Source organism: Cebidichthys violaceus, unplaced genomic scaffold, assembly GCF_023349555.1.
Source record: "Cebidichthys violaceus isolate CVI_PGR_0920_01 unplaced genomic scaffold, fCebVio1.0.p SCAF_20, whole genome shotgun sequence".
Lineage (NCBI taxonomy): Eukaryota > Metazoa > Chordata > Actinopteri > Perciformes > Stichaeidae > Cebidichthys > Cebidichthys violaceus.
In genome coordinates, this window is record NW_027176373.1 from 7,342,221 (window position 1) to 7,354,120 (window position 11,900).

Genomic DNA, 11,900 nt, shown 5'->3' on the forward strand with positions numbered 1-11,900 from the left:
TGTATGCCAGGGATGGAGGGATGCCTCCTAATTTTGCCAAGGCTGTAGTGCGCGTGGAGGTGCAGGATGTGAACGACAACACTCCGGTCTTTGCAAAGCCATGGTACGGACTGGAGGTGCCGGAGAACCAGGCCGCTGTTGAGCTTTGCTTTCTCAAGGCCACAGATCCTGACTCAGGTCCTGGGGGAGAGCTGGAGTACAAGATCACTGGTGAGAAACTGGTATTGCGTGTCTAATCCAAATACTTTATTAGAATGTTTTTTAAGAGTGTGAAAATAACAATATCCTGTAAGAGAAAGGGAATTTCTCGTATTTTTTTAGGCTTTTTAGCAGCTTAATCACTTTTTTATTAGCCATCAGGTTTGCATGGAGCATTTTTGGTAATATCTGAAGTTGTGCTGACAGTGTTCAAGAATATATTTGGTATATAGTAGAGAGGGGATACATGCAGCATTTGGACCAATGCATTGCTTTTGACAGTGCTCTATTCCTACCATATGAAAGATCAGATCTCCAAACACTTACCCGAGACTCACTCCTGACATTCTTCTGTCTTATTTCAAATATAATATATTCCATATACCTGTCTGGAGCACATTCAAACTCTGACTTAAGTGCAGAGTTGGCAGAGATGCTTTTTACACTCCACAGAAATTCTTGGATTTTTAAAGATTTATTTTATCTACCATATGAATTCTCCATCCAGCTGGGGACCCTGATGGAGATTTCCACCTCCATGCCAGCACGGGAGCCCTGTCCACGTCACGCGGCCTAGACAGGGAGACGGGAGCTGAATATACTCTGGAGGTGGTGGCCACGGACCGAGGAATCCCTGCTCTCAGCTCTAGTGTGATGGTGGAAGTCAAAGTGCTGGATGTCAATGACAACAGCCCTGTCTTCACCAGAAGTAGTTACTCTGTGGAAGTGTCAGAGGATGCTGCAGAGCGGTCCAAAGTCCTGGAGGTAAGCGGAAATGGGAATTTAGATGATGCTTTGTTCAAACATCTCAATGACACATTGTATATCTCACGTATATAACAAAAGTCCTCATACATCAATAGTACTGATGTAACCCTAAAAATATATTTATCTATTTCCAGGTGTCAGCCACAGATGCTGATGATGACCTGAATGGGAAAGTTCTGTACTTTCTAAGCCGAGAGGCGCACGGAGCGTTCAGTGTGGATGAGAGCACCGGTGCTATCATCACATCAGCACCTCTGGACCGGGAAAAAAGGGCGTCATATAGCTTCCAGGTTTTTGCTGTTGACCTTTCACCTGCTGAACCCAGGAACACCTCTGCTCAGGTAAATGATGGGTTAGATGTAGAAGGTGTTCAGTTGACTCATTGTTTTGAAAAAGTTTTGAATTTATGATTCACATGTTTGATTTCGGAGATTTTTCTTTTTTTAATCTACATTGCATTAGCAGTAAATAAGCAATTAATTTTGCACTCAACCCACATGTGACTTCTTTCTTCTAGGTGACAGTCACCATTCTAGATGTCAACGACAACACTCCCTTCTTCCTCCAGGATCCACTGGTCATCGAAGTTTCCAGCAGGCATTCCCAGCGTGTTCTAGCCACCATGAAGGCCGAGGATAAAGACTTTGGAGCCAACGGTTCTGTTTTTTATCGTTTTGCCATGCCAGTCAAGGGCTTCAGCATCAACTCCTTGACTGGTGAGATCCAGGCCACCAAGCCACTGGGGGATCTGACCCAGGCTCAGAGAACCCTGATAGTGGAGGCCATGGACCAGGGCAGTCCAGCTCAGTCTGCCCAGGGAGTGGTGGTGATTTACGTGAAGGAGGTGGAGTACAGCGGTATTCGCTTCTCTAGGAATGCCAGAGACGTCAGCCTACAGGAGAACGCTATGCAAGGTCTGACATTAATACTGTATTATTAGGGATTAGAACAAATTTTCTACATTTACACTTTACTCTCTCTATGGTCACAGTTAAGGAAAATGTTCTCTGCTCTTCCTGAAAAATTCAGGCACTGCTGTGGCTCAGGCTCAGGCTCAACACCCAGATGGCACACGAAAGGGTATTAGCTACAGCCTGTTCAGTGGGAATAGAAGGCAGGCCTTCCGCATCAGCTCCTCATCAGGTGAAACTTCAAATAAAACAAAATCATTTGTATTATGTCCTATAGATGTAAATGAGATGTGGATTATAGAAAAACTATAAACACAAACAGTTAAATGAGCCATTTGATGATTTTATGAGATGATGATTTTTGTAATTTTCCACTCAAATCTCCAGGTGAAATCATGGTGCAGAGCCCCAAGGGTCTGGACTTTGAAGATGCCCCCAGGCTCCGTCTAGTTGTGAAGGCTGAAACATTGTCCTCCACATCTTTCATGGCTATCAACTTGATCCTGCAGGATGTCAATGACAACCTTCCTCGCTTTCAGCTGCAGAACTATGTGGCCTACATGAGAGAAGCACAGGGATATGAAATGCCAATCATACAGGTACTTCCAAATATAAAAATGTAACAATAAACTAGAAGGCCACTCTCAGAGTGCAAGGACGTTTTCTTAAGTGAAAAATAATGTACCCATCCTGTGGTTTGGATCCACTCCAAATGTATTGGGTTCTTTGTTTGCCCATGATACACCCTTTCACCAAGTTTCATGGAAATACGGCCAGTATTTCTTTTGTCATCCTGCTGAAAAACAGATAAATAAACTGAACTGAAAACATAACCTCCTTGGCGGAAGTAATAATGCAAAAGTCATACAGGTATTAGGCTTACTGGAGTTTTCCCAAGAGTCAAAATTCATTTTCATCATCCTCCCTTTTTTCCCTCTCCTCTACCTTCTCCCAGGTGATGGCGGAGGATGTGGATCAGGGCCAAAATGGTCAGGTGACTTACTCCATCCAGTCTTCAGGCATGAGCGGCCTGTTCAAGATCGACCCGATGACAGGAAGCATCACCACAGCGGCTATTATGGACCGCGAGATCTTTACCCAGACCAAGTGAGAACAGATCTGTGGTTGAATAAACCTCTCCAACATACATTCTATGTGCACATTTTGAGGAGAGATATATATTTTAACTGCTCAATGGCATATGTACAGGCAAAGTCAATTTTGTATACACACAGATAAACATGTATAGAAGGAAAAAAGACGTACCACATCATGAATCATATTCACTCAGCTAGTTTGTGTTTAGATAGCTGGTGAAGAAGTCTGCTAAAGTTATGGGTACCAGTGCAAACCAATATCTGCATGCCAGATGTATTAAAGCTGCAATTTCAAACTCTGTAAATCATCTCCTGTTCACTGTAACATTTTTTGTGTTGCTTTCATAACGCTTCTCTTTCATGAGAATGTGTTACCGAGGTGTGATGTGCATCATTGTATGTTTCTGTTTACATTTCCTCTATCATCACCAAAATTAGAATTCAACTTTAAGAACCACACATGTAATAACACCCACTTTTTTCTGTCCACCCACAGGCTTGTAGTTACAGCAACTGATAGAGGAAGTCCACGACTGGCTGGTTCGGCCACATTGACAGTGATCATTGTTGACCAGAATGACAACAGTCCCACTATTCCCTTGCCTCAGGAAATCCGCATCCCAGAGAGTAAGGACTTTAATTTGAAGGAATTTTGATCTCTCTGGTTATGATTCGTAATTTAGTTTACAGCAAATACATTACGTTTATGAAACAAATTCTGTCTCCACACAGGTGGGTTTAATGATGTTTAGTGTATTACTGCTGTGAAACATTCTAAATACTGCAAAAACATTCTCTTATCCACAGGACGTTAAATGTAGCTAACATGTTTTTGTTCAATCTCTTTCTCTACCTATCAGATATGTTGATTGGCACAGAGATCACTCTTGTGACGGGTAACGATGTCGACTCCAGTCCTGCCCTCTCCTACTCCTTGCATCTGGACCCAACAGCCTTAGGCAAGTTTGGGATTCACCGCTACAGTGGAGGCGTATCACTCACTGCCCCTCTGGACTTTGAGGAGAAGACGTGGTACACCCTGACTGTCAGAGCCACAGACAGCCAACACCAGACTGAGGCTAACATTACAATACTGGTGGAGGATATTAATGACAATGCACCTGCATTCACCCATGATCTCTATCAGGTAAGGTGGCTTATAAAACAAACTAATGCTCTGTTTAATGCAGGTATATTGAGTATATATCAAATTGAATGCGTGTTGTAAGAAATTTGATGTGCCCATTGCATACTACTAGCTGCCTGAGGAAATTTACAGAATACGTGTTTCATTTTTTTTTTAAGTTTGATAAAACTCAATTCAGAAACAGTTTCTCTACAACAGACTACAGCAGTAGGAGAACATTGCACTTGTAGACATGTACACACACTGTAAAAAACACATGTACAGTCCACACATGGTGCACACAGAGGGGGTGATACAAGTTAACTGCCTAATATTGACTGGGGAAAGGTTGCAGAGATCAGCCTGTATAATATTTACTTCTTTGTCTCAGGAAAAACAGGAATTAAAATATGAAATACAATTTTCCCTCTGTGAGTTTAGTCCCTGTTCACTTTTGGGAAATGTATTACAGTAGTTATGCAAACTGTTGTTAACTTATAAGTTTATTTTGCCCTGATGCTCAAATGTTGTTATTAATATCTAATGTACCTCAGGTAACTCTGCCTGAGCACACACCACCAGGAAGTGTAGTCGTCACAGTAACAGCGACTGACAGGGACTCTGGAGATAATGGAAAGATCACCTACAGAGTGACTTCATCCACCCAGGAGGGTTTCTACATTGACCCCAACAACGGTAGACAGCACTTGCATCCTTCCTGATATAGCTGAAATCCCTAAGTTTCCAGTTTCAATAGAAAGGAATATGTAATTCATTACATTTTGAAAGCAACTTCCCCAGCACAATGTCTGAATCCCTCTCTTTGCCCTCTGTGTCCAGGAACTCTGTTCATCAATCACAGAGCGGAGTTCGACCCTGAACGTCCGTCTGTCAGTATTGTCATTGAAGCTTGTGATGGAGGGTCGCCTTCGCTCTCCTCCCTCACCACTATCCAGGTCCAAATCTCTGACGTCAATGACAACGCTCCTGTGTTTCACCAATCAGATTACAAGTCAGTCTACTTTCATTAGATTTTGTATGCGTTTTGATGTAACCCCAAACAGCTAGCCTTACAAATGGGATGCTTTTCTGTCTGCAGGGCTACAGTTTCCGAGGATACCATCCCAGGGGCAACAGTTCTGACTTTTGAGGCCTTTGACAGCGACCTGTCACGAGAAAACTGTGGCTTTGACTTTGCTATTGCCAACGGAAATGAGGGAAATGCATTCCAGATCGAAAGCAGCGTACGGTTCCTGGAGGGGCGGGGCTTTCAGACAGTTGGGACTCTGCTATTGGCTGAGGGGCTTGACTTTGAAACCAAGCCACTTTACAACCTCACAGTGGTTGTGTCAGACCGTGGTGTGCCCCAGAGGAGCTCTAGTGTTGCTGCGGTGATCACCATTGGCGATGTGAATGATAACCCTCCAGTGTTCAGCAGAGCAGAATACGCTGTGTCACTGAGTGAGGGAGCTGCCGCCGGGACTGAGATCATAAGACTGACTGCTACAGGTGGGCAAAAGTCTTCTCTTTTTGTCCAGTTATCTCTCATTTACTATTCCCTTTTCCAATATTCCTCTCTTACTTTGTCTCCCAGTTAATTCATTGTACTCTGCCTTTGTCTTTTTGCCAGACCCAGACTCAACTCCCCATGCTGAGGTCCAATACACTATCAGCTCTGGTGATGAGGTGAACTTGTTTACCATTGACCAGTGGACTGGAGCCTTGCGGCTTCAGCAAGCACTCGACCGTGAGCACCGGTCCACACATATTGTCATCATCCAGGCCACAGATGGACAGGGTCACTTTGCACTAGCTCCAGTCATTGTTGAGGTCAAAGATGTAAATGACAATTATCCGTTCTTTCCTGTGGAAGTCCTGACAGTCAGTATCAAAGAAAACCAACCAGCAAACTCAGCTGTGACAGTTCTACATGCCATAGATCATGACACAGGAATTTATGGCCAACTCAGGTACTACATTGTGGAGCGGTCTGTGGCGGGAAAAGACAGCTTCACTGTGGACCAGAACTCTGGAGAAATCAAAAGCAAAATTCCATTTGACTTTGAGAAGGTTAACTCCTTTAACTTTGTAGCAGTGGCAGTAGATGCAGGAAACTACTCAGCCACTGTAACTGTTCAGGTGTTTGTCACAGGTGAGGATGAGTATGACCCACTCTTCACATCCTCTGATTTCGCCTTTGAAGTCCCAGAGGGAGCTAAGAAAGGCCAGAGCATTGGCCAGGTCCAGGCAAATGATGAGGATGAAGGGGTGGATGGTATTGTTCTCTATTCTCTTCCCACCAGCTCTCAGTACTTTGATGTAAACAAAACAACTGGGGTCATTTTCCTCAAGTTGGACGGCTCAGGCAGCAGTAGTAGTAGCAGCGGCTCTGGCAGGACCAAACGGGAAACCAGGCTGATGACCCTGGATGTGAGAGCTCACAGTCCTCTAGATGCATCTCGTACTGCTTCAGCCCAGGTCTCCATCGATGTCACAAACACCAACTATGGCCTTGCCCCCGATGTCAACATCCTGCTGATTAGCATCATTGCTGTGTCTCTTGGTTTTATTGTGTTGCTTGTGATCATGGCTGTGGTGGTGTTCCTTGTCAAGTCACGCAGGAGGAAGAAGGCCCAGGATGCAGGAAACAGAACTGTGGCCTCAGGAACTGCTCTGCAGAAATTGGATGATTGCAACTCAGGACCAGGAGGGGAGAGGATCTACCACCAGGCCTTGCCAGGCTATGCTGGAGATCAGGGTGGGGCCGGTGGTGGACCCTACACTAGAGGGGGCTCTCTGGATCCCTCTCACTCCAGTGGAAGAGGATCAGCTGAGGCAGCGGAAGATGATGAGATCAGGATGATAAACGAGTACCCCCGTGTTGCCTCCATCACCTCGTCTATGCAGGAGCACATCTCTGCCAGAGGACCAGACTCTGGAATTCAGCAGGATGCTGACCAGCTCTCTGATATCTCCTGTGAGCCTGCTGCTTTGGAAGGCAGCACCTGGTTCAAAGGAAAGAAACTGGGAGGCAGTCTCAGTGGGACCTTGCTCTCTGGCCAACTCCCAGTCTATAGGGACGAGGGTGGAGGGTACCTAGGAGTAGGCCGCGGCCTCAACATTTCCCTCCCCAAGGATTACGCCTTCCCTGAGGATGGCAAACCTTCAGTGGATGGTTCCCTCACAGCTATCGTTGCTAGTGACGAGGAGCTCCGCGGAAGCTATAACTGGGATTACCTACTCAACTGGTGCCCTCAGTTCCAGCCTCTGGCTAATGTCTTCACAGAGATTGCCAGGCTGAAAGATGAAACTGCCCAGCAGAGCCAGAATCCTCGCCAACCCTTCCAGCCCAAGCACAAAATGGATCCAAAACCTAGAATTGACCCTCCACCACTTATCACATCAGTGGCTCACCCAGGGGCCATGTCAGTCCCCCCCAAGGTCCCTATCATTGGACGGACATTCCCCCACTTGGCCTCCCTCCGCAGGTCCCCTATCAGTCACGAGGGCTCCATTTCATCAGCAGCAATGTCCCCCAGCTTCTCCCCTTCGCTGTCTCCTTTGGCAGCTCGATCTCCAGCTGTTTCTCCCTTTGGTGTCAATCAAGGGCCCTCAGCATCCATGATCAGCACCAGGGAGCCCTCACTGGACCAGAGTCCTGATCGCGAGATGAGAATATGATAGAAAAACTATTTAAGGAAGAAATTTATGATAAACAACCTGAACAAAGCATGATGGAGAATCCTTTTGGCTGTTCTTTTTCATGGAACAAAAGGAAGCAAGTGGAGACGTCATTCTCAGTAACCATTGTTTTCTCATGAGAATGAAGGTTTCCCAAATGTCCAGACAGAAATGTTGTGCCGTTTGTTTCAAGTGTCCGACCATATGAATTTTGGACAATAAACACAGCCACAAAGACATACTTAACTCTGGTCTCCTGGTAGAATATTTGCATTCTTTGAAGTACTTCCTTTGGTCTGCAGTGTTAGGAATACACAAAAGTGGAACATGTGCCTGGGTTGACAGGACCAGCCCACCCTTTCATACCAACAATGACGCAGATCTCAATGAACTCATCAGGGTTTAGAGATAAATTGACCTCTTCATGGGAATGTGCACTTACCATGCCCTGCAGTCGGAGATCCCTTAGTGTGTAGATAGTTAGATGTGTAGTTTTCATGTTACCTCGCTGGCTGGCCAGAGAGCTAAGGACCTTGTTCCTCTCTTTGTGTCTGTGGACATTTTTACACTCCAGTATTAAACTTATCCAGTGGCCTCTTTAAAATGGCCTCTGGACATGTATGTGAATCCCATGGACTGACAAATGGTGTGTGTTCACAAAGACACTGATTCTTTGAATTGGCAATGCGTCACACAGTGGGACAGCAATGGAGACTATTGTTTTTCTCACCAATTCAGATGACACTTTTTTTTTAACTTTTACTTTTATTTTTATATATTTTTATATGAAATTATGATTTCAGATCCAGAAATGCCATTATTCCAACATGGAGGGGTTGTCGTTTTTGTGTATTTGCATATATGTATATTTGTATGTATGCAGGCTACGCTATGTACTGTATGTGTCTCCTAGGTTTTTAGAAACTCTTGTGACAGTTCTGATGTGAGTGAGAGGGAGACTTCTGTGTTTTTAGCATTATTTATATGAAAAAAAGGACTTGCTGCCACATTTCAACTGTAGGAAACCAAGCACAGCTCACACTATGCTGTGTTGTTACCTTAAGATTTTTTTTTTTTTGTCAAATTGTAGATCATCACAAATCTAAAACAGCAACTGAAAGAAAACCTGTGATCAATCTTATTGCCTCTCAAGCAGTTCATCACTCTGTCATTATGCACAGCAGCACATTCCCTTTGTTATTCAGGGAGAACTCAATTTGCTGATCAACTCTGTCTTTGACAGAAAGTGCTTCCTAAAGTCAATTAACTTAACTAACTTAAATGCATTTTACTGTGAAGTTGTTCATCTCAGCAGAACAAAAATAACATGCAATGTAAAGGCTGGGATTCTCATCAAGAAAGTGGCATAACTTGGAGAAATGTAGCACATGAGCCAGAAAAGAAGGAAGCAAACGTCTGAATGCCTGAGCCCTGATAAATTTAGCAAGCAGTGCAGTAATTATTTTCCATCTGAACTCTCTGTTCTGTGCATTTTATTGGTGAGATTCACTCATCTAGATTGTCACCGACATGATGAGGTGTTTTCTGGGTTCCATGTGTTTAACTCATCATCTGCACCTTCTTTTTTTTCTCACATTGTTCAGATCCAGTTTTAGCAGTATGCTTGTGTAGCAAAGGCTTCAAGACTGTCTTTGTCATTCTTAAATATGTATTTATCCCTCTGGTCTGTTTTTAATATTTTTGGGTAATTGGAGCATTTCAAGGGATGGCTTCTACCTATGTTCTTTGTTCAACATAACTCTACAAATCGCCTCATGTGAAGCTGGCACCGGTTCAGCTAAAAGCTACACATGCCACAAGCCTAGCTCCAGCACAACATGTTCTCAACTCATAATCAAGGTGTTTCAGAAACATTTCTGTGTTGGAGGACCTCCATTTGGAGTTCAGTTTGAGATGACTGCCAGTGACTGATCAGTGGAGCAATGGCAGAAGGAAAGAGCTGTACATGTATCTAAAGCAAATAATAAATTCCTACTGATCTCTTTTGACAAACTGGAGTCAGACTCTTCTTTTTTAGAATTCAAACCAAGGCTTTGAGGGAAGAACTGCAAAACAATTAAAGTTTAACAATCTTCCAGTTATCTTAGCTGTGAATGGTAACTTTGAAGAGCTGGTGTTAACTTCAGAGATTTATGAGAGGACTGTTACTGAAAGGAGGGGCAGACTTGGCTTTGGGCAAAATCATAGCAGACCTTATGAGGGCAGTGGGCCAGGAGACAGACTTACACCCAGTATGGTCACCATCTGGTTTTAAAGAACAGTAAATATACAGCTGAAGGTAAAACTGAACAGTAGCCCTACAAGCAGTATAGGATAATAAAGTATACTGTATTATCATTGTGATATAAGATGAATTTATTTGTTTATTTGGTTTGGTTTGGTTGAATCCAAGGAATAACATTTAAAAGAATGATTTCCAACATTGTTTTGAGAAACCGAGATGGACAAAAACTGAAAAGAAAAAAAAGACAGAATACAACTACATAGATTTTTTTTTAAATTGCAAACTAACAATTAAATTAGTAGACATTAGGCTACATAATGACACCCACTGTAGTAGACTGAAGTCATCTGTCTATCAAACCCCTGACTTGACATGATGTGTTTAACTTGGTATCACACACATACTAATATACAATACATAAGACATTTGATTTTACTTTTATATTCTGCAAAATGTACATCCTGAAAATGCTCTCCACAAACACCCTGTGTGTTTCTATCACAAGATACAGTAAAGGCCTTCAAACGTATCGGAGAAACCTGAGATCCAGCCAAGATCCAGTCACCAGTGGATTCAGTTCTTCCAGCTCATATAAAGGCATATGATGTTGATGTAGCTGAATAATTGCAAAATGTTTATTCATATGGAGCACAGACGTGTTTGCATAGCTGCTGGCGATTTCTGCCTCATTTGGTGATCACACACAGCCGTGCCGTGTTTCTGTGGTTATTGTTATGTACAGAAGGAGCTGGAGATGGGCTTTGACAAGGTGCAAAAGAAAATGCCAGAGACAGAAGCTGCTGTGGTAAAGTGAGACATGCACAAGACTTCTTGTGAAATGAGAGGTAATGACGAATTGCAATACTAACTATATTTGAATGTTGATTGTGCTATTTATATCGTGAACAAGCTTACATTTGTAGTAAACTGAGGTTCAATTATACACTTCACAGAATAATGAACATACAACTAAAATCTTGCCTGCAAAAGAAAAAGCGTGCTGCCCTCACTTACACATTCACCTTCAACACAGCTGTGTTTACAGCCTGCTGTCCCAAGACTTCCTTTGCAGCCTACTCCTACACTAACCCCACACATCTCCGAATAATCATACGCACACACATGCACACGCACACACTCATAGGCTACTACACAGTGACACACATGGCCCACAGCAATCTCCCCAGCTGATATTGGCCCAGATCCAGCTCCTACAGGCACATACTTGGCAGGTTATTTCGTCAAATCTGGGACAAATCTCTCTGGAGCAGAAGTCCTTTCCCTGGAGATGTTGTTAGCCAAATTAAAAAATTGTTGGTACAGTATGATACTTGTGTGTGTGTGTGTGTGTGTGTGTGTGTGTGTGTGTGTGTGTGTGTGTCATACGGATGTATTGTAGGCCTAATGTTAATCTGTGATACTGTGGTGATCTACTGGAAAGACACAATACATATATCTTCATCAGGTGTTCTAGTAATGTGCACCATGATACTGGAAACCTATTGAACACTTGAAATGACCAAGTTATGAACGACAAGATTCATTTATCAAGACATTTGATGGACCCAGTGTACTCACTTGAACATCCATTGTCTCCTTTACCTTTATTCTTTATTTGCTCTTCAGATCCTTTAACCTCTTAATTATGCCCTATAGAAAAATATGTCTAAAATAACATTCCCAAAGTGAATCAGGGATAGCTCCTCAACCATAAGGTTTAGCCTATGTACATAAATCTGGTCACCTTGAAATATAGGAAGGAATATGAATCCACTGTCTGTAAACCGGTTTCTATAATTCCAGTGTAAATGGAGATGCAATAAAGAAAAACATTTTTTTTTTTTATCCTCGCCTAGTTTATAGTCTTAAATTCA

The 11,900-nt window shown here is 43.2% G+C and overlaps 1 protein-coding gene across 1 annotated transcript in view; it reads left to right on the forward strand.

The window, feature by feature from the left end:
• The window catches only part of dchs1b (dachsous cadherin-related 1b), an 80,448-nt gene extending 70,477 nt beyond the window's left edge, over window positions 1-9,971 (forward strand). Inside the window, exons 17-29 of the mRNA XM_068715960.1 lie at window positions 1-210; window positions 707-963; window positions 1,101-1,307; window positions 1,484-1,880; window positions 1,996-2,109; window positions 2,265-2,476; window positions 2,833-2,984; window positions 3,471-3,601; window positions 3,835-4,121; window positions 4,655-4,796; window positions 4,941-5,112; window positions 5,200-5,609; window positions 5,731-9,971. Of these exons, the coding sequence (XP_068572061.1) occupies window positions 1-210; window positions 707-963; window positions 1,101-1,307; window positions 1,484-1,880; window positions 1,996-2,109; window positions 2,265-2,476; window positions 2,833-2,984; window positions 3,471-3,601; window positions 3,835-4,121; window positions 4,655-4,796; window positions 4,941-5,112; window positions 5,200-5,609; window positions 5,731-7,781 (4,742 nt within the window). The 3' untranslated portion in view covers window positions 7,782-9,971. The remainder of the gene's footprint in view (window positions 211-706; window positions 964-1,100; window positions 1,308-1,483; window positions 1,881-1,995; window positions 2,110-2,264; window positions 2,477-2,832; window positions 2,985-3,470; window positions 3,602-3,834; window positions 4,122-4,654; window positions 4,797-4,940; window positions 5,113-5,199; window positions 5,610-5,730) is intronic.
• The last annotated feature ends 1,929 nt before the right edge of the window (window positions 9,972-11,900 follow it).